Genomic DNA, 27,779 nt, shown 5'->3' with positions numbered 1-27,779 from the left:
TCATTGTAAACATCCCCTAACTGAGTTGGTGGGGAAGGCCTGCTCATGACTGTGGAGCGGTTTCTCTGCCCCCTAGTGGTAAGAAACCGCATCACCATTTCAACAACAATAATTTATTATTTGTTTGGGTAAATTTATGACTTTTCATCAAATATAACTTTAGCTACAATAAGTTATACATTGATAGTAATGATGAATAAAATAACAATAGTGTTTATCTTTAAGGCAACTAAGTTGCTAAACACCAGCCGTGCTGGTGGACTTGTGCAGCCTCCTATTTATATCAGACACTGCCAAGGTGATTGATTGGAAATGTAAAGCTGAACTGAACAGCTGTTTTCTTGTGAAAAAGTAGAGCCATGCTTCGAGCAAACCTACCAATCAGATGTTGTAATGAATTATGTAAAAGAAACAAACATTGAATTAGGTAATGCCTGCCAACAATGCAATGATTTTGGCCATTTTGTGTGTTATAAAGCCAAAACTGTAATAACTTGCTAATATTGCAAGATATTGCTCTGTGATTTGCAAATCATGAAAAAAAAGCCCTTGGAAAATAATAAGTGCAGCAGATAATGCTATAATGTATGTTTAGGGATGCCTTATTGGGAAAAAGATTTGAAGTTCTTGTGCATTTTGCTCATTGACAATACCAGTAGTTGACGGCACAGCCCTCATACTCATTTATCAAGGATACTGCAGCCAGGTCTCTCCTAAATCATGCATGCAAGAGCTAATTTGAGATGGTTCTTGTCTACAAATCTCTATTTGAAGAATTATTTACTTTGATGTGTGCATCTAAGATGTCAGATCACTTAGTGGAATGTGCTTAACAGCACATTTTTAATAATTGTTTTTTTTTAATGCTATTGATCACCTAAAAGTGTTTTAACTTATTAGATTTGTTACATATAATTACATAACCACCAAAGAAACTTTATTATTACTGGGAAGTATGACATGGTCCACTATATTGCATTTTTGCTTAATGTCTTTTTTCCTATTGTGCCATCATACCTATCAGTATTTAACAGGCTTTATATGGTTAGTTATATTAAGTGCACTGCTGTTAAAAGATAAGCAAATATCATCTCCAGTAGATAACCCTGCTGGCTCCTCTGAGAGGGGCCGAGAACAAAGCGGACTTCAACTTCTTCTGAAAGCTGCTCAGATCTTAAAAAACAGCCATCAATGATCCTCTCTGTGAAATGAGCTAAACCGGAACATGTTTAGCTAGCTAAACAGATATCTATCTAGACAGACAGAGTAACGTGTAAAATCAAATAAAACAGTGGAGTGGAGATTACAGTAAATTAAGACATCAAGAGTTCCACCACTGGTAAAATATTTCCGACATATCATCTGTGTTTTCTCTAGAAGCTCATGTAAAAGCTTTTTGGTGTTGTGCAAGACCCCCTGAGTGTTGCAATGTTTTCAACTCCAGATTATTTTTGCTGGAACGTCTACTTGTGCAATTGTTGGCAACTGTTTTGTATATTTTACACTTCCCTAAATTTGGAAATAACCTTACAACACTGCCTGGCTTAATGGCCAGCAGTAATCCCTTCTCCAAGATCACTGATGTCTGTCGTCCTTGACACCTGAATGTTCCTGATCAGTAACCTGCTAAACTTCTGTTTTTATTCAGTTACTGGCTGATGCTCAGGTTTTTAGGTGCGTTAACTCGCCTCCATCTAAGGTTCTGCAACAATCCATGCGTTTGGTTTTTCACATTTCAGCTAAATTGTGGCAAATAGTGAAACAGTGTCTCAAGATTGCCTTGTAATGCGCTGATGAATTTTAACTATTTCTTGAATGCAAAATCTCTGCTAAAGCTCTTTTTAATTTTTTTCATTTGTACAACATAATGTGGACTACTATAATAAGGTCAACACCGGTTCACTGTAATTTCTGTATTTCAGTAATGTCAAATTGTCCAGTTCCTATTAAAACCACACTCCCTCTGGTGGGTTAAACAGCACAATCATCAGTCATAGGGGTTTCTTGGTGTGATTCCATAGTGGAAATTAATAAGTAATGATTATAATGCTGCTGACAATATGGTCAAAGTTACCATGGATACACCCTCTTCCTATTGCACAATACCAGAAAACTTCCTGTGGAATAAGCTGTACTTTTGATTTTTGCGACATTTGGTTTTTCAGAAGAAGAGCCGGGTGAGTCAGAGTCGGGTTCATTCATTCATAAACTGACAACGCGCTCTCGACTAGGTTTGACATTTTCATTCATGGTTTATTTCTGACAGCTTAAACACAGAGTTGAATCGGATGTGAGAGGCTTTTGTTGTTGAGTAAATTTCAGTTTTGTGCAGTCCCTGACTTCAAAGAACATCAAAAGAAACATGCTTTTGTTCCATGCGTAACTTTGACAGCAGGTTTGTTATAATAAATTGTGTCACTAAAGTGCCATTTTAAATGAACTCAGTAATCCAATGCTGCCTTACACTTACACTCCAGCACCGTGCACAAATCCACCATTTTGCCTCACTTCTGTCTGATAACAGCAGTAACACGGTATGTAATCATATGCTGATGTCATACGAACATTATCTCAGACAATTTAAGATCTGAGGGCGGACAAAATAAAATTTCATTGGATGTTAAATTGCCCCCCCACCCCCACCCCCACCCCAACCTCATTTTTGTCACAATCCAAAGATATTTTATTCATTTCAGATTCTTGGGGATCTTGCAGCTCTGTTTGTTTTCACTTTAGTATTGTTTATTTGTCAGTCTGCTAGATTTGGCTCCTGTCGTATGTCAGTTTTCTGTTCATTATGATTTAAGATGTTTATTCTTGTTTCCATTAGGTCCTTATTTTTGTGCCTGCCTGTCCTCAGTTTAGTATATAAGTTGTTTGGCCCTATCTGTTCATTCACCGTGCTTTCCTGTTAGGTTCTGCTCTCCTCCTGTCCTTGGCAGTTCATTGCTCTCTCTCTCTCTCCCTCTGCTTAATTAACATTACACTCTTCACCTGTGGTAATTGCTCCACCTGCCTTCCCTTCTGTTTCCTCCTCTATCCATTCAGCCTGTTCAGTCACACTCATTGTCAGGTCCTCCGTTATGCCAGCTGTTTTACGTGCCTGTAAGTTTTGTTACCTTATGAGCTTAAATCTCCGTTCACTTCATCATTGCGATCTCCAACACTTACCTGCATTTTGGTCCATAAACTACTAGCAAACAACTTTGCTTTACCATGAACGTTGTGATCCTTTAGTATTTGCTTCGATCACTTCTAGGGCTGGACGATATAGAAAAAAATGAATATCAATAAAATAGATATCATATTAATCGATATCGATACTTATCAGAACATTCAAAAAACAAATGTTTTAAGTGCAGCCCTGGTCATTTTATGCTGTTGCTTAATTACCTTTTTTTAAATAAAGAAAACTGAATTCAAACACAAACCTTTATTCAGTCAACATTATACCAAAACTGTAAGTCCTGAAAAAAAAAAGTGCTCTCTGAACTCTTTGAAGCTTAGTGAAGGAGTTTACCTTGGTCTGTGTTTGTGATTGTTTGGGAGGATGTAAAGACTGAAGTATTAAACTACACGATAGACTAGAATGCACAAGGAAGAAAAACTTCTATTGAGACTTTATTTACCCCTTTTTTTCTATTGAACCACACATCTATCAGTTGATATTTATATCGTTATTGAGTTATCCTCCAGCCCCAATCACTTCAAAGTTCTTATATTGCCAGAAAGTTGTTGCTATATTAGTTAATTTCTTTATGTTTGGTTTCTTCTAGTTTATTTTTGTGTTCTGTTATTTTAGCGTTTGGATTTATTTCTCTTTAGACCAATGTTAGACGTTTCCCATTGGTTTGTAGTTTCTTTGTGTCTAGTTCAACTTCCTTTGTGTTAATTATTCACCTTCCCTCAGTCTGCCTGTTCGCTCTCCTCCACAGAAGTTCCTAATACCATGATTAACACGGCTGCTTTCAATGTCATTCTCCACACTTCCCTAAGTGCATGAGCTCACTGGTTGTCATTGTTCTTAGTTGGTTCCTCATGTTACTCTGCCCGTGCTCCATGTCCTATTTTTGCTTGTGTCTGTTCTGTGACCTTTCTGTTTCTATTATCAAACCTGCACCATGCTCACAACAAGTTCCTGTTTGCATTTTGGTCCTGCTTTCAACATATAACACATGACAAACACACAATGGATTTTTCTTTTATACTTACCTTCCCCACCACCTAAAATTACAGGGCCTTGCAAAAGTATTTATTAACTTTTTTCCACATTTTGTCACATTACAGTTGCTGACTTCAGTAGGTCAATATAGGCACGGCTGTTGGCAACAAGTACATCACCGTTTAAAAAACAAGACAGACGGGAAAAGTCCCATTTAGATTTTCACACATAGGGATGACTGAGCATGCATGTGGAAGAGGGTGCCCTGCAGATGAGGCCAAATGTTATTTTTGGGCTATGAAAAACACTTTAGGTGGAGGAAAACTAAAAATGTACACCATCCTAAACTGCATGCTTATTGGGAAACATGGAGGTGGTGGCCACATGTTATGAAGATGTTTTTCTACAACAGGATGAGGGAAGTTGATCAGAGTTGATAGAAAGATAAAATAAAACAAAATATTCAGGGCAACCATGTGGAAATAAAATGCTACAGGCTCCAAACACTTGAGACTGGGGCAGAGGTTCATCGTATAAAAGCATTTTTATTTCTTGGAATGGCCTAGTTAAAGTCCAGACCTAAATTGACTGCTGTTCACACTTTTTCTGGTGAAAAATACTGAAAACCATCTATCCTTTAATTTCCACTTTACATCTATGAATTGGTGTTTTTAATGGAAATACGTATTCCTTTTGTAACTTGTAATCCATTTTGCAGGCTCTCTCTTTGTGAAAGAGATCTGTAATCCTCTTAAACACCTGATCTAAAATGATGCATTACTTTGTGGTATGTCTGTAACCTTTTGTCTCCAAGAATATACACTGAACTTTGTGGTTGTGGTGGCAAAAAGGATCTAGGGCTATGAATGTTTATTTTTACAACAGCTGTAAATAGGACTATTTAAAAATAAATTACCCAAGAAAATATGTGTTGTTGATTGAGAATGTCACATTCTGACTTAGACAAAACCTTTCTGAGGTCAAGTAGTGTTTATTGCAACAGGAGTATCAGCTGAAAACAAAAGCACAAAAAGGTTTAAGCAGTCACTGCCACATCCACCAGAAAGATTTTCCAACCAGTTGCTCACTCATTCATGTAATCTAGCTGAACAAAACCTTCCATTTTTCTTAGAACATCTGATAAAATGTGTAAAGACCGTTAAAACAAAAATAATCCTTTATTTCAGCAGCATAATTTCATACTACAAAATGAAAATTCCTACCTTATATTATCAGCTCTTGCGCCGTTATCGGTTCCCCTGTTGTCAGAACTTTGTACAACCCCTCTTTTTGACGACGGATCAACACTATTTTCTGCCGTTTCACAAGGCTGGAGGGTAAACGCACAGAGAGATCTTGTACTATTCGTCTTTACCCAATCTCTCTCGATGAGTCTGAGTGCGTCCTGCATTCTCTTCCTATGCTCTCTTCTCGCCACACTGGTTTCCTGTGTAACCTTATGACACTGAGATGACCACCAGAGAAGGTTAATTTTGTTTCAGGCGAACTATTTCTGTGTTGATTTGGCCACATGATTTCTGTCAGAATCCATTAGATTTTTATGTAATTCAAAGAGTTTCTGATGGAACTGGTTGGAGCTCAGATCAACTAGTCCCAGACCATAGATTCTCAGACTGAAGTAATGAAGGACAAGTCGGATCTAATTAACAATGTGCATATGGCCCAAAGGAGAGGATACTCTGGAATATTTTCCCTATAAGCTTTGACAGAGTGTGTCGACTTGTAGTTTGACCTCTGACCTCATCAGAGAATGGAGAAAGGAAAAAGAAAGTTTTAAAAAAAAAGAACTTAGGTAAAAGTGAGCAGACACTTGAAAGTACCCCATTTTTTGAAAACAACTAGCAGATTTCAAACAAAAAGCTTTGTAACTGGATTTTATGTTTGTTTATGTTCTGCCGGACCTTTAAGCAACATAGGAAATATATTAACAGTTGTGATAACAGCAGTAACACGGTATGTAATCATATGCTGATGACATACAAATATTATCATATATATATATATATATATATATATATATATATATATATATATATATATATACATAAACATACACAAAATCTAGTTAAAAAGCATTTGTAGATGAAGACAAAGGTGGACAAGATTTCCTTCGTGTTGTTCTACTTAATATGAGCACAAAGAGGAGTTCTTCGGAAAGCTTGAACCTGAGGCTGAACCTTCGATTGTGCAACAATGCCTGAGAACTACATGGTGGGAGTGAACACACCTTGAGCATTTATGGAAAACCAGTATTCATTCTTCCTCTACTGCCCCGTGTCTTCTGCAGAAGGACATCTAATATGACGTCACTAACTAACCCACTGTTTCACGGTGGAAAGTTTCACATCCCAGAACACAGAGCTGATAACCTGGAAAAAAGAGGCTTTTGAATTCCCATCAGGGAGTCACATGAAGGCATTGTCTGTTGCAAACTAACTTGTTGAAAACTATGTTCACACATGAATTCAGCACCTTACCCCTGTCTTTGAGCAATCTTTTCTTGGTTGTTTTTGGTAGTGGCATTTCAGCATCAGTGATGTACACTGTCTCTCAGATGCTAAGGTACACTTGCACATGTCTTAGCTACTCTGAGATGCTGCTGTAATATCATGCATATAGCGTATCATCGTATATTGTTCTGTAAATAGCCTGGTGTTTTTTCATTGTTTAAACTATTTTTTTTACCTGAGTAAGTTATATTATAAATAATTGTGCAACACTGACTCTGGCATTTATTTTTACCTTTATTTTGGCTTTTCTGATGAAGCTTTAGAACTAACTTTTAGATTAAATTAGTTTCCACATAGTTTCACTACTGTAAACTGTGTGTAACCCTGTCTGTGTCTTTGTCACTATCACGCCCAAATTTCACCAGTGTGGGACAATAAAGGAATATCTTATCTTATCAAATGATCCATCTTCATGATACAACATGTGGCAAATAGCCCTAAACCTGAGGTTGAACCTGCCTATATTCAGGGTTTAATTGAAATTCTTATTTGGACCTTGGTTAGCTTTTGACCTCCTGCAAATAAATCTGGTTATTTGACTGCAGAATTGGTCAAGTCAGGAAGTACGTTAGTCATTGTCGGAGAAAGGTAAAGTTCTAGGTTTAAAATGTGATTTAGTCTTGAGCTAGAGCTTCATGGTGCAGAGGTTCTAAATCTGATCTTTCAGGCCAGTAAAGGCCTTTCCCTGATATCAGTCCTAAACAGCTGCTAATAGTTGTCCTGGAGACTTGGTGACATTGAGATACCATGCTATGCAGCAGTTCGCAAACATTGAACTTTGTCGCTTTTGAATTATTGCACTGACTGTCGATATGGGCATTGAGGTGAGTAGCTATTTCCCGACTTCCAAGGATCAACACACATCTGCCTTAATTGAATGACATGTTCTCTTGTCTTCCCCATTTTGAAGTGGCATTGAGAAGAAATGATTTGATATCCATACCCTAAGGTAACTGGAAGCAAGGAACTACTAATTACAGGGTTCTAGACAATCCAATTAGCTTATTGACATGCTTTAGTTACATTCATTTTATAGGCATTGTTTGGCATCCCAATGAGCGTGGCACCAATGGAGAAGTCAAAAACAATTATTTATTATTTGCTTCCCCCCCGCTGATTGATTGCGTTCAAATTCAGGTTGGATTTTTCTAAGCTTTCCAGTGTGAGATTATGCCCCTGCAACAAATGAGGAATTGTGTTTTAAGGGTTTTTACACGTCTTGATCATGCGAGACAATAAGTGTGGAGTGGCCGTATTCAGCCTTTTGAAGAAACACCAGCAATGGTTAAAAGGCTACAAAGGTAGAGGCCAAGTAACTCACAAATAATTTTAGTCTTAAAGTGAATTTTTAATATGTGAAGCTTGTGTGCAGTATCTCACAAAAGAGTACAACCCTCACATTTTTTGCACCTATTTTATCACATCTTTTCATGATTTGACAGTGAAAATATGACACTTTAGTCCAATGTGAAGTAGCCAGTGTACAGCTTGTATAACAGTGTAAATCATCCGTCCCCTCAGAATAACTAAAAAAAAAAACTGAGCGAAAGTCTGGTTGCCTCCAGTTTAAGCCTGATTGCTGTTGCGATGTCCCGGATAACTGAGAATTTGCACATACAACTCATAAAATGACGCATGAGTGCGGCCAGCATTGCCACAGAGTTTTTTTTTTGTTTGTTTCTTTTTCAGGTGTGCTAGCCTGTCAGTGCTCAGACCACAACGCCGCACGCACTGCATCACATTGGTCTGCATGGTTGTCATAACAGACTCTTCTAAAGATAATGCACAAGAAAAACCCGCAAACAGTTTGCAGAGGACAACTTAGGACCTGGATTACTGGAACCATGTCCTGTGATCTGATGGAACCACGATAAACTGATATAGTTCAGATAGTTTGAAGTGTGTGTGAAGGTAACCAGATGAAGGGTGCAAAGACAAGTGGCTCTTGCCTGAAGCCAAGCATGTAATCTGACACCCTGAAGAAGAACACGAGCCCTCTCTTTGGGAACTGGGCCACAGGGTAGTAACCCTACATGGTAACAACCCCAAACACCTACAAGGTGACCACTGCCTTGTTAAAGACGCTGAGGGCAAAGGTGCTTGGCTGACCAAGCGTGTTTCCAGACCCAAACCATGTTGAGCATCTTTGGATCATCCTCAAACGGAGGGTGGAGGAGTGGCATCAGCTCCATGATGCTGTCATGGCGGCGTGGAAGAGGACCCCACTGGTTACCTGGGAAGCTCTATTGAACTCCATGACCAAGAGAATTAAGGCAGTGCTGGAAAATAATGGTGGTCAAAATATTGAGCACTTTTGGGCACATTTGGATATTTTCACATTTGTTGCCATTGGGTTGGACATTAATGGCTGTGTGTTGAGCTAATTTGAGGGGGCAACAAGTAGATCTAAAAATAAATAATATTGCACAAAAGTACAATATTATTTGCCAGTCATCTCAGAAAGTGAAACTCATATATTATAGATTCATTACACATAGAATGATATATACAAAGACTTTGTTTCCTGTTTTGATGATTATAGCTTACAAGAAAAGAAAACCCAAAATTTAGTGTCTCAGAAAATTAGAACATTGTGAAGAAAGTTCGTTATTGGAAGCTAATGATGTCACATCCTAATCAGCGAATAAACCAATTCAAACATCTGCAAAGGGTTCCTGAGTCTTCAGATGGTCTCTGCCTCTGGGTCACGATCATGGGGACGACTGGACAGACATCCAGAAGACGACCACTGACACCCTTCACAAGGAGGGGAAGCTACAAAGGGTCATTGCTGAAGAAGCTGTTCAAAGGGCTCTGCAGTAAGAAAATTGAGTGGAAGGAAGAAGTGTGGTAGGAAAAGATGCAACAGGGAGAACCACAGCCATGAGAGGATTGTCAAGTGAAATCCATTCAAGAATTTGGGGGACCTTCATAAGGAGAATGGAGTCAGTGCATCAAGAGCTGCTGCACACAGATGACTACTAGACATGAGCTACACATGAAGCATTCCTCATGACAAGCTCTTACCTGGGCTAATGAGAAACGGAACCGAACTGTTGCTCAATGGTACAAAGTCCTGTTTTAACATGAAATTAAAGTTGACCTTTCATTTGGAAATAAATATCCCAGAGTCTGGAGGAAGGGAGGAGAGACACAGAATCCACGTAGCTTGAAGTCCACAGTGAAGTTTCCACAGTCAGTGATGGGTTGGGGTGCCATGTCATCTGCTGGTGTTGGTCCACTGGGTTTTCTGAAGTCCACGGCCAACGCAGCCGTCTACCAGGAAATTATAAAGCACTTCATGCTTTCCTCTGCTGACAAGCTGCATGGAGATGCTGACTTTATTTTCCATCAGGACTTGGTAGCTGCCCACACTGGTACCAGAGGCACCAAAAGCTGCTTCAATGAAATGAAACGTACTGTTCAGAAGTCTGACATTTGTGCTTAAAACATCCTTTTCTGGTTGGTCTAATGTGAATTTTGGGGTTTCTTTACCTGTAAGCCGTAATAATTAACTGTTACACTTTCTGAAAACACTGGCAAAAAAATATGGGAATTTTACGCAATAATGTTTTTTTTTTTTTTAAAGATGTGCCTGTATGTTGTATCAAAGTGTCATATCTGCAATGTTGTCTCATGAGAAGATATAAGATACTGGAGGGGTGTACTCACTTTTGTGTGAAACATCACTAATTACTTTTTTTTAGTTTTAAATTTTCTTTTATTTCAAACAACCCCGTAGTCGTTTTATCTATTGCTTCCGCATCACTTCAACAAAGGAAATAAACTTGGTGAATTTGTCTGTAAAAGGTTTCCTGAGAGTGCTTTCGCAGCAGACAAGGGCCCTAGTAACACACTGCTACTGTTCTTGGCAGAGGAACATTTTTTTTTTTTTGGGTTTTATAGAAGTATTTGCATGCTGGGGTATTTCCAGGAAACCACATCGGCCAACCACGTGGAGCCTACGCAAACCCTGCTGTCCCACTCTGCTAAACGTCCCCGTAGCCTTTGTAGCCAGTTCCTCAACTCAAACTGCCACATCTCCCCTCACTCCAAACTCCCCCTCCCACCATTTGATCTATTCCTCCTGAGCTCTGTTTTTTTTTTTTTATGTGTGGGCGGGGGATCCCTTTTTTTCAGTGCTATTAAAACACATGACACCGTAACAATAGCCTGGAAAAGAGTGAAGAGTGATGTGAAAAAGTACACAAAAAAGTTAGCATTTGAACTTGACGGAAACTTAGAACAAAAGAGAAACGAACAGAGGCAGCGTGGGGGGAGGGGGGGGGGTACCTAGCCCAGGTCTGCATACTGAGAAAATGGTGCACTCTGCCACATCTGAACCAGGCCTCTGCTATCTTGTTTTTTTTTTTTTTTTTGTAGCACCCACAGCACTTCCTACACCCAAGATGGATTCAGTACGCAGATGTATTTTGTGGAAATAGCATTGAGAAATAAACGCCTGAGGGGAAATGCCTCAGACAGCATGAAAGTGTGCAGCAACGTATAGAGGAGCATGCATGCTCGGGTGACATGAAAATACATTTCCTCCCTTCAACCAGTCCGACACACATCATCATGAGCGCAGTTCAGTACATTGAAATTATTACTGAACAGGGAATTCAGTACAAATGTAAAACTCTTGTGTTAATTCTGACGGTTATAGCTGATAAAAAACATAAATTTGGACACTACTTAACACCCCAAATAAGAGAGTTTTAATACAGAAATGTTTTATGTATGGCCTCCACGATCATGCAAAAGACTGCTGGGTTGTCTTTCTAATGGCAGTATGGGGAGCTGTCCAGCAGACAGTAAATCCCTGCGTATTATTAGAAAGTTTGGTGGAAGGAAGACATGAAGTAGGGGGGGGAAAATCGTGAAACACTAAGGATAACCGGGGCCTTAAAAAGATTATGAAGCAAAGTCCATTTACACCTTTAGTGTGATTGCCTTCATGCCACGCTGCATGGATGGAGTCAATTAGAGGAAAAAAAAAAAAAAGCAGCCCCAACCACAGCACATTCAATCTACTCTGTACTGGGAGAGAATTCGCTACACTGCAAAAAAGGGAACTAAAAGTAAGTGACATTTTCTTGAAATCAGTGTATTTTTCCCTGATGAGAGCAGGTAAATAATACTATTTGCCAATGGAATACGACTTTTTGCACTTAAAATAGGAACACTTTTTCTCCATCATCTTATTTCAATTACAGGGTATCTAATGATCTTACTTTGCGGGTAAAAATGCTCATTCCATTGGAAAATAGTCTTATTTAGCTCCTCAAATCAAGGAAAAATACACTATTCAAGAAATTTTTACTTGCTTTTAGTTCCCTTTTTGCAGTGTATAATAAAAATTATTTATTGGTCCATGTAACACTGTAATATCTACAGAAACCTAACTTTGAATTTTATCACCCACATTGTCATTTTAAGAGGATCTAAATTTGGAATTTGTAATCGCTGTAAGCCGTACTCATCTAAATTAACAGAAATGTCTGAGTTTCCCTTTCTGATTTGAATTCCCGGAAGAGATGCACTTTTCAGAAATCACTATTTAACTAAGCACCTGAGCCATAAGCAGCAGAAACGAACAGAACCACGGAGAACAAGCAGAGTCAGGAACCACAACAGACAAGAGTTCTTAGTAAAAATAATTCATATTTTCACAACATATAAATAATTATTGAATCACACAATACAGATATTTTGATATGAATAAATACTTAACAAATAAAACCAGGCTTTTTTTTTTTTCATACATTACCCTACTGTCGAAAGAAACTTCCAAACCATTTGCATGTTTTGTTACACCTTCTGCTCTTAAGCCAATGCTTTCTCCACCGGTGGAATGTCCCTAGACAAGTCCTAAATGCCTCAGCAGCTTAGACAAATTATGTGCAATTTATATGATCTCCTCCCAGGCAAAAAAAATAAATAAAATAAAAAAAAAAGAAAGAAAGAAATCTGTCAGAACCCACCTCCAAAAAACATGTTAGGGTGGGTCCCGATGAGCTGACCACTAATTGGCCTTTAATTGATTAAGGTTCGTCTAGAGGTGATTAAAGCACACAGAGTTCTACGCCCAGGCCGTCAGCGTGTGGGGGCTGACCCGACAGCTTCGGTTACAGTTGAATGAAAAAGGCAGACCGGGAGCCTGGTTGTCATTTCTACACTAAAGCCACAGATGGACATCTACAGAGGAGTGGGCGTTTGGCAGCGGCTGATCTCACACTTGAGGTCGGTCGGTCGGACGTGTTTTGCGCTTCAGGTTATCTGTGCAGATGCAGGTTTCTCACTGTTCAAACCGAACAGACATTCATGGAAAGAAGGTGGTTGGTTGGTTTGGGAGGGGGGGGTTCACAGAATTGAAGATGTCTATATGTGGCACTTTCAAGTTAGTCTAGAATAACCCAGGCTGGCCGTTTTAAGGAGGTAACAACAACTGTTTTGATGGCACATTTTTTTTTCTTCTGTTTTTGTCTTTTTGGCAAAAAAAAAAAAAAAAAAAAAACTCCAAAACAAACGAAAATTAACAGATTTATCAAAATACATTAAAAACTTCCAAAACCAACAAAAGCAAAGAGAAATGTCAGTTTTGTTTGTGTATCGTCCAGATGCACAGAGCTGTGCACTCGTTGTTCGTGTTGTAAAATGAGGCATCGGGTTGGAAGGTCCTACAATATGGACTAGGTTCCATATTCACAAAAGCGTATTAAAAGGAGGATTAAGGGGGGGGGGCTGATCTGCATCACATATCAGCCCCCCCTCCTCCTCCTCCTCTTTTTATGGTCCATAAAATTTAAGAACTACTTAAAGGCAAAACGTATCAAGGATAAGCCTTGATAACAGCGCGGAACACATTCAGATGAAGGAAATTTGCCGGCGTGTCCAGCAGGAGCCGGAGAGCAACGTGCCTTCTTTAGGGGGTCTATTCCCAGACACGTCGCCGCGCGCTCGCCCCTACAATCTCACAGGAGCGCGCCTGTTTGCGTGTGCAAATGTGTGGCGGAAAAAAAATCATCCAGACGCTCGCGCCTTCCGTCGTCCGTTTAAAACAATCCCCCACTGTCAGGAGCGGCCGTACTACATCTGCGTGCGTGCGAATGTCTCTAGGTGCTTAAGATTGTGAGTAAACATGAAAGCAATGTCCAAGGCAACGTATCCGTTTTTGGGAGAAGGAGGAAAAGTGGAGGAAGGAAAGCGGGAATGGTAAAGAGGGCGAGCTCTGTGTTTGTTGTGGCCGCTGACACCGGCGCGTCGGCTAATATGGGGAAAGGCTCGTGTTTCTGCACATGTAGCACCAGAACCAGCAGGGGCCTGCCCTGTCTGTCTCGCGCCGTTTAGTGACCCTAAAGTCGGGGGAAAACGCCAACATTGTCCCACTTCTCTGTCCCGCTTCTCACACCCATCCAGGCTAAAAATGCTGGAATCAGATCCCACTCCCCAGAGGACGTAGACGCCTCGCATCACAACGTTATTATAGATAGCATTTACTTAACTTTAATTATAAATATAGTATTTTAGCAGCTGTCGGAAATTATTGCCGCTTGTCCGTTTTTTAAACAAAAGCAAGTCGATCCTGTTGCACGTTTCGTCCGAAATGTTTTGCGTCGTTTTTGTGCGAAACCGTCGTATTTTAACTCAAGGTGGTCGTGCTGTCTGCTCCTCCTGCCACGTCCCCCAACCTCTCGCCTAATGAGGGATTTTTTTGGGTCGCCGAGATAAACGACGTTCGACTGCAGACGCGCGAGGAACACGCTCAGTCCGTCTCACTTCTGCTTCTTACTTCCGCGGGGTTTCTTTGCTGGGCTTTCCGAAACCGCCGTGCCCCTCGCAGCAAACGCTAGACAGACAGACAGACAGACAGACAGGCGGACAGATACACGGATGGGTTAAGACAGACAGACATGGTAAAAATCCTTGGCTGTGGTCTATAAAGCAATGTCAGATGCTTCTCGTTGAGCCAATATACAATCATTTTGTCCGGCACGATTCCCTACGTACCTCTAAATACACACTGTACACAAGGGCGAAGTCAGCTGCTCGGACATGGAGCCCAACCTCTGGCCGTGTAAGAGCACACGGCGAATCGGATGATAATAATTGCACAAAGAGGTATTCTGGAGGCCATGTCTACTGCAAAAAAAAAAAAAGCTAATAAAAAAAACAAAAAAAACAAATAAAATAAACCACACACACGCTCACTCACCCCCTCCCCCTCGTACACACACTCTCTCTTCACATTCGACATTGAGAGAGGGGGTTGATTTTTCAGGCCATAAGGTTACTAGTTAGTCACTAGCTAGTTAGTTAGTTGGTTAGTTAGTATCAGAGGTGCATTGACTGGCATGGGGATCCCACGGCAGGGGCGGTGGCTCTCCAACGTGCTACCGATGTGTCGTCGTCGTCGTCGCTGCGGCGCGCTCAGCCGCGGTAGATCTGTTTGAAGTGGTCGCACTCGTTGCAGTAGCCCTGTTTCTCCTGGTTGGCATAGTGGTCGCAGCCCTGCGTCCGACACCTCTGCTTGGACTTCTCCTTGGGCGCCTGCGCCCGCCTGCCCGCCTCCCTGCCCTGGCCGCGCGTGTGGCACTCCGGGCAGAGGTCCGTGCAGCCCGGGGACACGTTGCTGCAGCCGCTCCGCCGGCACTGGGTCTGGGTCTGGGACTGCTGCGAGGATCTGGGTTTAGCTGCCCGGTCGCGCTGTGAGCAGAGGGAGGAGAAGAACACACGGTCAACTAGGCGTGCACAGACTGCATGGGCTTACAGAAGTATTCACACCTCTTGGGCTTGTTGTTCATTTTACAAAGGTTTTATGTGACAGGCCGACAGACAAAGTAGCACAGCTTTGGTGAAGCGAACAAACTCCAGCTCGGATGCAGGAGAGCGTCTCCACAGACTCTCCGACAGGTTCAGGTCTAACAGATAAATAAATATACTTTTATCGAAACAACTACAGCCCTGGTTGTAGGGTTCTGGTCTTTGCCCCGCTGAAAAAAGAACCTCCTCCCCATTCTCAAATCTTTTGCAAACTCTAATAGGTTTTCCTCCAGGACTGACCCGGGTCTAGCTCCATCCATCTCTGCATCAACTCTGACCAGCTTCCCTGTCCCCGCTGAACAAAAGCATCCCCACAGCAACTGGATACGGTTGAATTATATAAGCAATCTTCATGCATCTCCACAATTGGTCTTCAAGATGCAGCTACTCTAGTGGTCAGATTTTATTTTTTGTAAACAAATGTCAAAACCATTCCTCATCTTCCTTCCCCTTCTCGGGTTACACATCACCTTTTCATGGTCCATGATACGAAAATCCCGGTAAATATGTTAAAATTCTTTGTAGGCAAGGTGAAAAAAAGAGCAACGGTTTAGAAAAGGTGTGGCAGAGACATACCATGACCAGCGGAGGGGAGTGTGGTGTCCGATGTGCCACTTGATTGAGACGCGCACTTTGCTCCTTGACGTAGCATTTATCACAGTAGCCCTCCAGCATCGCCTTGCCAACCGCGCCGCACCCGGACCCCCGGCACCGTGTGGCGTTCTGGAAACCCGGCTCCAGGCCGCGCCTGCTCTGCACCGGGGCGGGAGGAGGAGGAGTCAGGCCTGGAAAAAAAAAAAAGATGGCAGCCCACGTTAGCAAAACGGTCGTTTTGAAGAGACATTTGGCAGATTTGAGAAGAACAGCGGCGACGCTGCGACGGGACGACGTCCTGCCAGGACTTACGGTGGTTTGTCTGATAGTCTACGTAGCAAATAGTGCAGAAACCCAATTTCTCCGGGGTCCCAAAGAACTGGCAGCCAGATCTTTTACAGCGCTGGGCCAGAGGAGTCTGCCAGACGGACGTGTGTGCTGGGGTTAGGGTGAGGCAGGGCTGCTCATTGTCTCTGGCCTGGCTCCACGCCGAGGCCTCAGTCCTGTGGTTGCCTTGCTGGGACTCCCCCCTCTCCGGGGCCTGCTGCCGCTGCATGCACGGCGGACACAGGCCGTTGAATATCCTGACCACCTCCTGCCTGCACATGCTGCATCGCTCCGTCTCTGCGTCGCAGCCCCCCCACTGGGTCCAGCCAGAGCCTTGGGCCGGGTTGGAAGCGACAGGCGCCCCCCCGTTGGGGCCCGGGAGTCCGGCGGCGGCCGTCCCGGCCCCCGGGGGTCCGTGGTTCTGCCGGGCGTTGAAGCAGCGCTCGCAAAGGCCGTCGTGCTCCACGCTGAGGGTGAAGAGGCAGCCGGGTGTTTTGCACTTCATGGCGTGAGTTTCGCTGTACAGGCTGAGGCTGGGCGCGGTGGGCGGCGCCGAGCGCGGACTTGACAGCACCACCCCTCTCCCTGAGGAGGAGCAAGGAGGACTGCTGCTGCGGGCTCCTCTGGAGCTCACCTCCGTCTCCGCTCCCCCCATCATCCCCAGTCCGCCCTGCACGCCTGCTCCCTTGGTCTGAACCACCCCTTCTATCCGTGCGCCCCCTCCGGTGGTGGCCTGCCGCTTCTCGAAGCACTCGTGGCAGTGAGGCTGCGTGTCCACAGAGACGTAGAAGGTGCAGCGGGGCGTGGCGCAGCGGATCTCGATGAGGGAGAGCTGGGAGACGGAAAAGGGCGGCGGTCGCTGCGGCTGGGCGGCCCAGGCCTGCTCCTTGTCCTCCTGCCAGCGCTGGTACTCGTGGTTGACGAGCTGCAGGTAGTCCTCCATCAGGTTCATGTCTTCGGGAAGGTTCCCCTCGTCCAGCCTGGGGAAACAGGCACCCGTGTTTCATTAACGTCATTTAACGTCAAACCTTCTGGACGTTCAGAGGATTAAAGGCGCACGCTTACTTTGCAGCTTTCATGATCCACGCGGTTTCGTGGCCTAGGCCGATGACGGGGATCTCTATGAGGTGCAGGTAGTCGTTGAGCAGCCGCTCCTTCTGTGGCTGCTCCTTCTCCATCAGGAAGTGAACCTTCAGCTCCTCGAAGCCCACCCTCTTCGGATTGATCAGGGGAACGGCTCGGATCTCTGCACAAACACAAGCCGCTGTTATTTTCTCTGTTGTTTTTTCATGCACCGGCTGCACGACGCCCATCGGCGTTCCCGGGCCTACCTGGACCGCTGTCTTTGACGGTGATGAGGGGCGCGAAGTGCTGGGAGTCGTAGCCAAGCACTAGCGGGTATTTGTAGCACTCCGTGGGCGGCCAGTGTAGAGGCAGATAGATCCCGCCCACGTTCAGAGGGGAGATGGAGGAGCCAGATTTCATACTCCTCACCACCTGGTCTGTTGATAGAAATAACACTAAAACATTTTAGCGGGAACTAATTTTAAACAAACAGCCCAGGTTTAATTTTAGAGCTCATCTGTCCTAACATCAAGAAACCATTGATAAGATTTGCAGTAGTGGGGCTAACCCTTTACACCTAACATGTGATCTGCTTTCAACATCAAACCTGGGTTTGGATTTCAGGCAAACGTTCTTTGAGACGAGTACCTGCGATGACGACAATGGGTCTGCGGAGAATGTTGGACAGGATGAAGATGTGGATGTCCTCCAGGGAGTCAAACTGGAGCCCGTTGCTGCTGGAGACCGGCGACGCCATCTTGACAATCTTGTCCCACTCGTCCTCCCAGTTCTAGGGCAGCGCAAACACAACCAGTTGGGATATAAAAGCCTGTCCCACATCTAAAACCCGACTTGTCGCCACCGCAGGCCTCCTGAACGTGGCCGTGGCCCGGTTGTTTTACCATGGTAGTGTATCTGAGTCCGGTCTGGGTGAACTCCTGCGACTGCAGCAGCTCCGCCTGGAAGCGGGCTTTGAACACGGCCGTGTCCGTCTCTTTCAGGACACCGTGGAGAGCTTTCCGCAGCACCAGGTCCGTGTCCTGGACGCCGAGCATGTACTGGGAGGCTGCGTGCAACAAGCAGTTCCCGTCTCCTGCGAACGCACACGACATGAGGTTAGTCGCCTGTTTCGCTCGCGGGATTGACCGTTCCCAAACTCTTCACGCACGTATTCAAACACTGGTTAACGACCAGACCAGAGGCCTGCGTGCGTGCGTGCGCTAATGTGTAACTAAAGTCTGGGGATTTCCAGGCCGCTGGGCCGATCACCACTATCTGGTTTGTAGATTATAACTTGACCCGTATATGTCTGAAAGTTCACACACTCACACACACACACACTTTAACAAAGGGTTTGTCTTTACAAAGAGTTTGGCTTCTGTTGAAATCTGCAAATTAAATATTTTACTTAAAGTCTATCTTTAGTCTGCTTGCTATTCACAGAACAGGGAGGTGCTCATGAGGAGTGAGCAACTAAAAACCCTGGAATTTTATTTTGTCTCCTTGGGCACTGCTGGGTCTTTTTCTCATTGTGAAACAGGAGAGGCTGTATTTGTCAATGTGCGCAGCTCTGAAATACCCTGTTGTCACACTAAACACAGGAATTTCCCTGCGCTAGCTTCTGCTTTTTTATGCTTATGTATGTGTGTGTGTGTGTGTGTGTGTGTGTGTGTGAGTCTGTTTTTGATCCCTCCTCTGATCCCAGCTCATCAATGCTACTCAGCAGGTCCTGTACTTTCCACGGAGGCGTGACTTGGACAAGGAGGAATGTCAGGGTTTCTAACTACTGTTATCATCAGCCGATGAGGGCGTGTGATTAATGGGCGCTCGGATAATGTGTGCACTCACATGTAACGCAAACACAACGCACGTCCGGTGGTGCGTACGTCTGGCCCGCCTTTTGCTGTTCGCATAGCAAAGAAGAGCCCGACGGTGACTCCAGTCTACATAGGAGAAATAACTTGAAACTGCGTCGCTTTAACATCTACGGCTCTAAAAATGTGTGCTTCCTTTATGTAAATAAGCCAATGTGTGAATAACTTCTTTTTTTTTTTTTTTTTTAAATAACATTTTCACAAAGCTAGAAAACCAACAGTGGTGGAAGAAGTGGGGGGGGAAAAAAGAAACACATTCACTCCTGTTTGAGACTAGCAAGCTGCTGCTGCATTTCCGTGCTCTTGCATCACTCAACACACACACACACACAAAAAAAAAAAAACACACACAATGCAGATTTCTATGGCGTACAAAAAAAAAAGAAGAAGAAGAAGACATCCTCTACAAAGATACATGCAGACGCAGGTCAGCTCAAATGTTCACTTGTGAGAACGAAAAACCCTTTGACCATGAATCGGCGGCTGAAGATGAAAGACGGTCGCCTCTGTCCCGTCAGCCTATATATAGACGCTTCCTCTGTGGCAACATGGGCCACCTCCAGAAAACACGCCGGGCTTAGCCTCGGTATGTAGCCTTCCAGGTGGCAGCGCTGTAAGCACTGGCCAGCGACCAGCATCGAGGTATACCGAGGTTTCACACACGCACAAAAAACACAGGCCGGAGTAAAGCCCCTCCTCCACCGCCTGCTGCCACTGCCGCTCAGCTGGCTGCGGAAAGGCTTCTACGTTTCCCGCTGGTTACAAAGTAAAACGGACTGGAAATATCGCCATTCACAATGAAAAAAATAGTAAAAACACACCTAACCAAGCATCATCTATCAGTCTAATTATGATAACCCTGTTTTAATGTCATAATCTAAGCAACAAACAATTAAAAACTACAACTAAAATGTCCATGCCCTTCTTATAGCTAAGTCTCAGGACATTATAGAATTTGAAGCAGGGGGACTAGTAGATGTGTTTTTATATGACAGAAAACATGGATTAAAAAACTGTGATTACAACATATAAGGTAATTTGAAACTTTTTAATTCTCCAGACTTACAGTGTTGCCCTGCTCTCCCTCCCCCACATGCTGCTGCACGCTGCCAGTCAGCTGGCTGCAATTTACTTCTAGCACACACGTATTTCTAAAACAATTCAGCTTTTTGCAAACAGTTTCCTCCTATACGGCGCTCTTGTAATGGTAACAGCGCTTGAAAACCTTTGGCTAACTAACGAGCGACTGTCTTAAAAGTGCTGCAGAATACCAATAAGTTTAAATAGTCAATGCAATAAACACTTGAAATCTACAAATAATAAAAAAAACCAACAACAACTAAATGTACCAGATGATCTTATAACCGTAATAATAAATAAGCTGGATAATTTTGCTGCAAAACAATAACAACTGGTGCTTTTTGTGTGTTAAATAAAAGCCGTTCAGATCGATGCAGATCATCTCATTTATTTTTAACTTAGGGTTAAACATAAAAATCTCATACTGCGACCCAAGCCCACAGCACAACTTAAACACGCAGGGGGCTCCAGGTTTGTGCGCCGACTATTTCTGCCTAGTTTTGAACTAAAGTCAGAAGGATGCACATGAAAATCCCCAAATCTGTTCAAATCCTCTAAGATTCACAGCCGAAGGAGTATTAAGAGTGTCGTCGTGAGGAGTCAGTTTATTGTAGCCGAACCGATCCTGCGTGAAGGGGACACATGACAGACACGGGATGCTGCTCGGGGCGGAAAAACCCCTCCGATGCCTTCTGGCCGTTCGGGGGGTAAAGTCACACTGAAACATAATGAGATATGGCTGTGCTGGGATGGAGACAGGAAAACGGATATGACTCCGCTACGTTAATCATGATGGCTAATTCTATTTATTTGTACAAAACATCTCTGGAGGTCTGGAGTCTTTTGTACATTTACACAAGTAATAGCCTGAGAAAACAAAAAAAAGGGATTTTTCGGGATGATACTGGACTTTCTCCGAGGGACTTCACTGCGTCCATCACGTTTCCTCCGCTCAGGTCCAGTGACTCAGCGTCCGTCAGTCACATCCTCCATGAATACGTGCGGGTGAGCGTCTGTCCTCTGCTCAAAGTCACGTCTGGGTCCTTCAGAGTTAGACGCTCTAACATTCTGCCTCATCCAGCCAGGAAACTCCGCTCGGGTTACTTACTGGCAGCCCGAGTCAGCTGGGCTCGTCTACGATAAAAAGAAGGGGTCTCATTGAAAGAGGAACTATGCCCTGAGGAAAGTGGCGGTGACTCATTCGGGTTATTACTTCAAAAAAGTCAACAGGGACCCTTTGGGACGACCCGTTCAGTGTCTCAGATGTCAGAGGAGGAATTTCACACATGACAAACATGTTTTGTTTTTTCCCCTGACGGAAACTTAAATGTTTATGTCTAACTTGTAATGCACGCCGATTTCCACTTCCTGTTTCTGCTGCGATCGCTACAGCTGACGGTTCTGTTTAAAGCGCCGTTCTTCTCCTCTCCCCGTCTAAAATAGATCGCCAGACGCACACAAATTCGGTATCCATTTGATCCGCTTCTCGCTGAAAAGAGGGAGCCGGGTCTCTTCTTCAGATCTACGGGCCCTCGCGCGTCCCACACAGTCCCCCACAGCCCAGCGCAGAGAAGCAGGGGACGAACCGGCGAGGCTGCAGCTACTGGAAATACTTTGGGTCTGAAAGATCACCGGCAGTAAACAACACTGCTGCGGGTGACGCCTGTGCGTGAAGTTTCCAGCGGCAGAAGCTACAAGCAGAGGCACCAGGGGGCCCCTGTGTGTGTGTGTGTGAATGTGTGCCTACCCCGGGATGTTCCCGAGCTGCGAGCGCGCACGTAACAGAAAACATGACTCGGCAGCGGGGCCCGCCGGGCTCGGGCGCACGAAACCCATCGGGGGCCTGAAGAGAAGAGCCTGAAAGCGGAACCCGTGCACCTTGATTGTTGTCATTTACAGTAAGCCTGCGTGTGAGTAATGAAATCTGAGAATTTAAATATCAAAACCCCGCTTGACTCATAAGCTAACAAGCTTCGGCTGCAGAAAATGAAACAAAAGGGCCGCACACATCCTCAGAGGGAAGCAGTAAAAAAAGTTTATTTTTTTTAAATCGCAGCAGTTCTTAAAACTGAGACTTTTTGTCCAAAAGTGTAATTTAATGAATAAAAACACCTTCTGAACCTCAAAAAACTTCGCTCACAGATAAGGAACGGCGCCCGTTTCCCCCATCCTTACCATTGGTGCGCAGCGGCACCATCTTCTTCAGCTCGCGGCACCAGTTGAGCTTCTTCTCCTGCTCCAGGGAGGCCTGCATGGCCCGGTCCAGGATGGCGGCCTGCACCACCTCCCTGAAGGCCTGGGGGAAGTGGTTCATGGCGATCATCTCCAGCGTGTAGCGGTGCATCCCTCGCAGGTGGTGCATGAGGCCGCCGCTGGCAGCCGGCTTCACCACGTCGTTGGGCACGCGCTGGCGGATCTTCACCGCTTTCAGCAGGTTGGAGACGAACAGGAACTTGGGGAGGAAGTTCTGGCCCTGCGACATGGCGGACGGGAGACGTTGGAAGGACGGGGAGGAGGAGGATCGAGGAGGAAAGGAGGAGACGCTAGCCGACGATGATGGGACAACGTGAAATCTGGACAGAAAAAGACGGGAGATAAATAGGTTATTGCACAAGGCTGGCAAAGATTCATCTTGTGGGAATTTTTTGTGTGGAGATTCCACGTTTACTCAGACACAAAACTCTCTTTTAATTTAGTTAACTCAGGAAACCACCCATAACACACAAACATGTTACCACCCAGTATATGAGGTGCTTTTTCTTTTTTTTTTTGCTGTCAGATAAGATTGTGTTCTGTTTAACTGAATAATAAAACAAAGAATGCTTTATAGTCTTGAAAATGGGGTGTCCCACGGAGTTTAAAGCCTCCCAACAATCCTCTGGTGCTTTCCAGACCTTCACTCCGGGCCATCCAGTGTTTTCCAGCCTCCTCCATCCACAGAAACCAACCTAGGTACTACCGCTTACCGATGATTTATTATCGCTACCATTTAGAAAGAGAGAAATAACAATTCTGGTTGCTGGTGGAAGCCAGTGAACATAATAAAAAAACACGGCAAATCTCGAAAGGCCTTTTCGAATCCTGGTGGGGCAGAATATTGTACTTTTTGTTGCTCTTCTGTTCTTTCTAGGGTCACCCAGGTAGAAGGAGCTGATATTAGCTGGGAGTCGGTCAGGCCGTTCGAGTACAGCTGTTGTTCAAAAGCAGCGCCGCCTCCATCAGAGTGAGGGCTGGCGCTCCTTTTGGCTTTTCACACCACTCCCGCACAGTTTCTCTCCCTTTGGAAGCGGGGCCACAGCAACAGGTGGGGGAGGAGAGCCGCTGCGTTCCTCCGGGCCTCCAACAGAAAACCTGGGTCACTGCCGCCACGTCCTCCGCCACGCCACGATAAAAAAAAGATTGTTCTCTGTGGAAATGTTACGACGGCATCGCTTTGTGGTTACGAAACATAACTTAGAACCCTGGTGCACCTTGATAACGGCAGCCGGCCCAGGGTGGATGATCAGAATTGGTTGTACTTGTAATTTAAAACGTTTTATATCCTTTTAAAAGCCGAACCGGGGACTCTGCCCTACATACAACTCTTTCTGTCCCCGACGGAACCACTTATTATATAATTTGGTGATAAAAGTGTCGTGAAGGAACCTTTCAGCTAAAACGGGGCGAATCTTACTCCCTCGATTGACAGGAAGTAGAAAGTCATGGGAGCAAAAAAACATTTCCAAACATTCGCTTTAGTCTTTCCTTGCAAGCCTGCTGAGCGGCAGTGCGCAGCTACAAGTGGGGGCGGGGGGCCTGCAGCATTGCTCTTTAAGGCTAAACCGCCAAAAGCAAAGCAAAAGAGAAAAAGAATCCAGTCAGCCACACTGTCACGTCTTAGTAAAGGGACTTTAAGCTGCAGGGCTGGTAAGGAGGAATAAACGTGGGATCTTTATAGCTTTTTAACACTCAGGGTAACATGACACTGTTATGGTTTACTATTCTAGAGGACTTGACCTGCATAGAGGTGTTAAAGAACCACTTCTACGACATTAAGCAGAACGCTCTCCGTACAGGAAGTTAAACACAAACACAACAACAACAACAACAAATAGAAATGGTCAGCCAGTGAGGCTGGAGTTGTGCTGACTTTTTAACTTCCCACCTCCATCCCCGGGCTGACAGGGAGTCAGGAGGAGGCGGCTGGAGTTCACAACCACCTGAAGGCTCGGGCTGCTTCCCGGCAGCAGGTGCAACCAGACTAGGCCCCGCTCCGCTCCGCTCCGCTCCGCTCCGCTCCGCTCCGCTCCGCTCCGCCGCCTGCTTCCAGGGAGCAGCGAACAAGACGGCGGGCTGCCGCGGTGCACGCTGGTCCGCCGCCGGGAAGCGGTGCCCCGGCCGCCAGACTCCGGGCTAGACGCGGCGGCGGCGGCGGCGGACGCTGCGGTATTAGCATATGGCCCCCCGGGGCTACACGCACACAAAACACACGCAGGAGAGGGGGGGAAAAAACACACACAACAACGGGAGACTTGGCTGACGTTACAGGCTTACGTAATTGCGATGACAACTACCTCCGAGACAATGTAGTGATCAGCGGGGGTCGAGATAAGGCAGCGGCGGCGCGTTCGTCCGTTTAAATGCCTCCGTTATCCGATGGTGGAGGAGGAGGAGGAGGGAGGAGAGGGGGGGGACGTCTTTGTAAACAATGGCTGTCAAAGCCACTGTCGTGAGCAGGCTTCTCCTCCGTGTCCCCAGAAAACACGACCAACACGTTACCCAAGGCCCCGACACATGATGGGTCCGATAAAGTCCCAGCCCCACGGCGGGGGGACGTGGTCCAGGCGAGGCAACGAGGAGGTGGCGGTGGTGGTGGGGAGAAGTGTTGTCTTACCTGTGTAATATGTCGTGGGGGGAGAGGAGGGGTGGTGATAACAAAGCCTCCCGGATGCTCAGGCTAGTCCACTCTCAGCCACTTCACTCAGCCTCACCGCTGCGGCTCTCGGCGCCATTCAAACCTCTCTTTTCCCTCCACTATAGCGTCTAATAATCCAGAGCCCTCCGCAGCTCGAAGAAGCCTTTCCGAAAGACTACCCTCGTCCGCTAAGCGCTAGTTTAAAAAAAAAAAAAGGGAGAAAAAAAAAAGTCAAGGGGATTTCCACACAGGGACTTTCCGTCCACCCATTTGCTCTCTCTTCTCAGTCACAAACGAGTGTAGTTACAGGCCATGGCCGCTAGGGGGGGCCTCTATCTGTCTGACTCAGTACTGAAAAGCATATCCCACCTACTGAGCACAAAGGAGCCTTCACTGAATGAGAGAGACAGGTCGCGTCACACTCTATTTCGTGAGACAGCCTTAGAAATAAATCATTAACCCCCGAAAAGACCGGCCTCAGCAAATGACTCAGGGATACGAAAGAAAAAGCCTTTGCTACATTAAAAAAAAGCAGGGTTTGACTCGCAGGCTGCTCGTGAGTGCCTTTGACTGAGTATGTAATCGTTTGACTACAGGATTTATGCAATGACAGGCCACTGTTTTGACGGGAAACTAGGCTCAGAGGAATTGCCGCGGGATTTCTGCAATCATGCAAGACCCATAGGTGCAGTTATCATTCAACACGTTCCTCTTTTTGTTTTTCCACCAGGTTGTGGGTTCCTCGGTTATTTAGCGCTTTATGCACTTTCAAGAGCAGTTTCCTTTTACTTTTGTTGTTCCCATTAAGCTGCATGAACTACATGTTCAAATACAGACATTTTAGAGCTGCATGTGTTGCACTGTTAAAAAAAAGTATGGAATCTGGTTGTTTTTAGGTTTATATAAAAAAAATTTGATGTGGAAAAATATTTGTATTTCTTTACCTTTTTATTTCTTTATTTCTATTACCTGTCCCATTGTTCAAATATTGTGTCCACCCAACCATCTATCTTTTTGTCCAATGTCCATTGATTCATCCATCAGCTTTTTTTTTCATTTATCCATCCATCAATCCCCACACTGGTTCATTTTATCCGGTCTTTAAATTTTAGGGCTGACCTTGATTTAAAAAATAATCTACTCTAAACTCATGTTAAACTTTTGCATTTACACTTTATTATAAGCCAAAAGTGGTGCTCATTCAAATCTTCTGAGATTCTTTTCTTCAACTCGATCTGTAAGTGAAAACCGAAAACAAGACCTTCCCACGTGTTCAGAAGGGTTAAAGCATTATCTGCTCATCTGTTGGTTAATATTTACATGTGGCTTCTCATGGGGCCCATGCACCCTCCACCCCATCTGAGAGAGCTATATAAGTTAAATAACCACATATTTTGAATCCCACTCACATGTTTAGCAGTTTTGGGTTAAGGTGGTTAGCAGGCTCCAGTATTAGTGGCTTATGTCAGTGTGTGGCAGAGCCCAACAACCGTCTTACTGTGGTCTGAGAGTCAAGAAGCTACTGTGCTTTTGTTCCAGCTCTCACATCTGGCTCTCAGATGTCACAGGTGATGTGAACGTTGCGTGACGCTACAAGAGAAACAAAGCCCTCGTTGTCTCCATCGATTTGGAAGGTGGGACATTTAAAAGGGAATTCAGAAAAAGGCCGGAAGAAATTACAGACTCAGTATTTCATGCGTTGATTTTGATGAAATTAGGTAGTATCTAATCTGGCTATTAAAAACAAAAGGAAAATAGGGTGGGTCGTACTGTTTTGGGTTGTGAGAAAAAGCTTTTTTTTAAAAAAAAAAAAAAAAACATCTGCATAATATAAAATGGAGAAAAACAAAGCATATTTTAGTGCTGAGAAGTTAGTTTATAGAAATTTGTTTTTCAGTTTCTTATAGATAAGTAATCTATTATCAAAGTGAATATAAACAACACGTTTCAGGAAGTAAGTGGACAAGATTCAACTCTAGATATCTATAAAATATTCAAGCTCAACCCTTAGGTTGTCACATCGCTGGCTATCTTATCCAACCAATGTTCTTACTAATTGCTCAACTTCCTTTCTCTTGCCTTTCAGGTTCCTTGTTGTACCAGTAAAACACTGGAAACCACAGACCTGATGGGGTGGGGAGGGGAGAACAGAAACCTATAGCTAATCACCTGACAAGTTTTCCTGAAGAATGAGCTCACCAACTTACCTTTCAAAGCTCAATTCTCATTGAGTCAGCTTTTACATAAAGAAAAGAAACAATCATCAGTCAGACGAATCCTCAGGTTTAATTTAAAAGTTCCACACTGGGGTCACATGCTGCTGAGTCACAGTCTGTGATCAATGAAAACTTGTTATGGTAGCAATAAAAGCAGCACATCACAAGTGTGTGGAAAAACCCCAGAGGAGACAACTGACCCACTGATCTGCT

At 44.4% G+C, this 27,779-nt stretch overlaps 1 protein-coding gene across 1 annotated transcript; it reads right to left on the bottom strand.

The window, feature by feature from the left end:
* Nucleotides 1-12,337: 12,337 nt before the first annotated feature.
* tnfaip3 (tumor necrosis factor, alpha-induced protein 3) lies at nucleotides 12,338-25,628 on the bottom strand. The gene is made up of 9 exons (XM_012864977.3): nucleotides 25,330-25,628; nucleotides 22,632-23,029; nucleotides 18,405-18,595; nucleotides 18,151-18,292; nucleotides 17,769-17,939; nucleotides 17,503-17,683; nucleotides 16,423-17,417; nucleotides 16,093-16,301; nucleotides 12,338-15,399 (listed from the first exon to the last, which is right to left on the bottom strand). Exons 2-9 carry the CDS (start codon nucleotides 22,936-22,938, stop codon nucleotides 15,124-15,126), a joined length of 2,472 nt encoding a protein of 823 aa, XP_012720431.3. The 5' UTR covers nucleotides 22,939-23,029; nucleotides 25,330-25,628; the 3' UTR covers nucleotides 12,338-15,123.
* Nucleotides 25,629-27,779: the final 2,151 nt, after the last annotated feature.

The sequence above is a fragment of the Fundulus heteroclitus genome, chromosome 22 (genome assembly GCF_011125445.2).
Source record: "Fundulus heteroclitus isolate FHET01 chromosome 22, MU-UCD_Fhet_4.1, whole genome shotgun sequence".
NCBI lineage: Eukaryota > Metazoa > Chordata > Actinopteri > Cyprinodontiformes > Fundulidae > Fundulus > Fundulus heteroclitus.
Note: the sequence above shows the minus strand (reverse complement) of the source record. Positions and strands in the feature narration are given on the sequence as shown.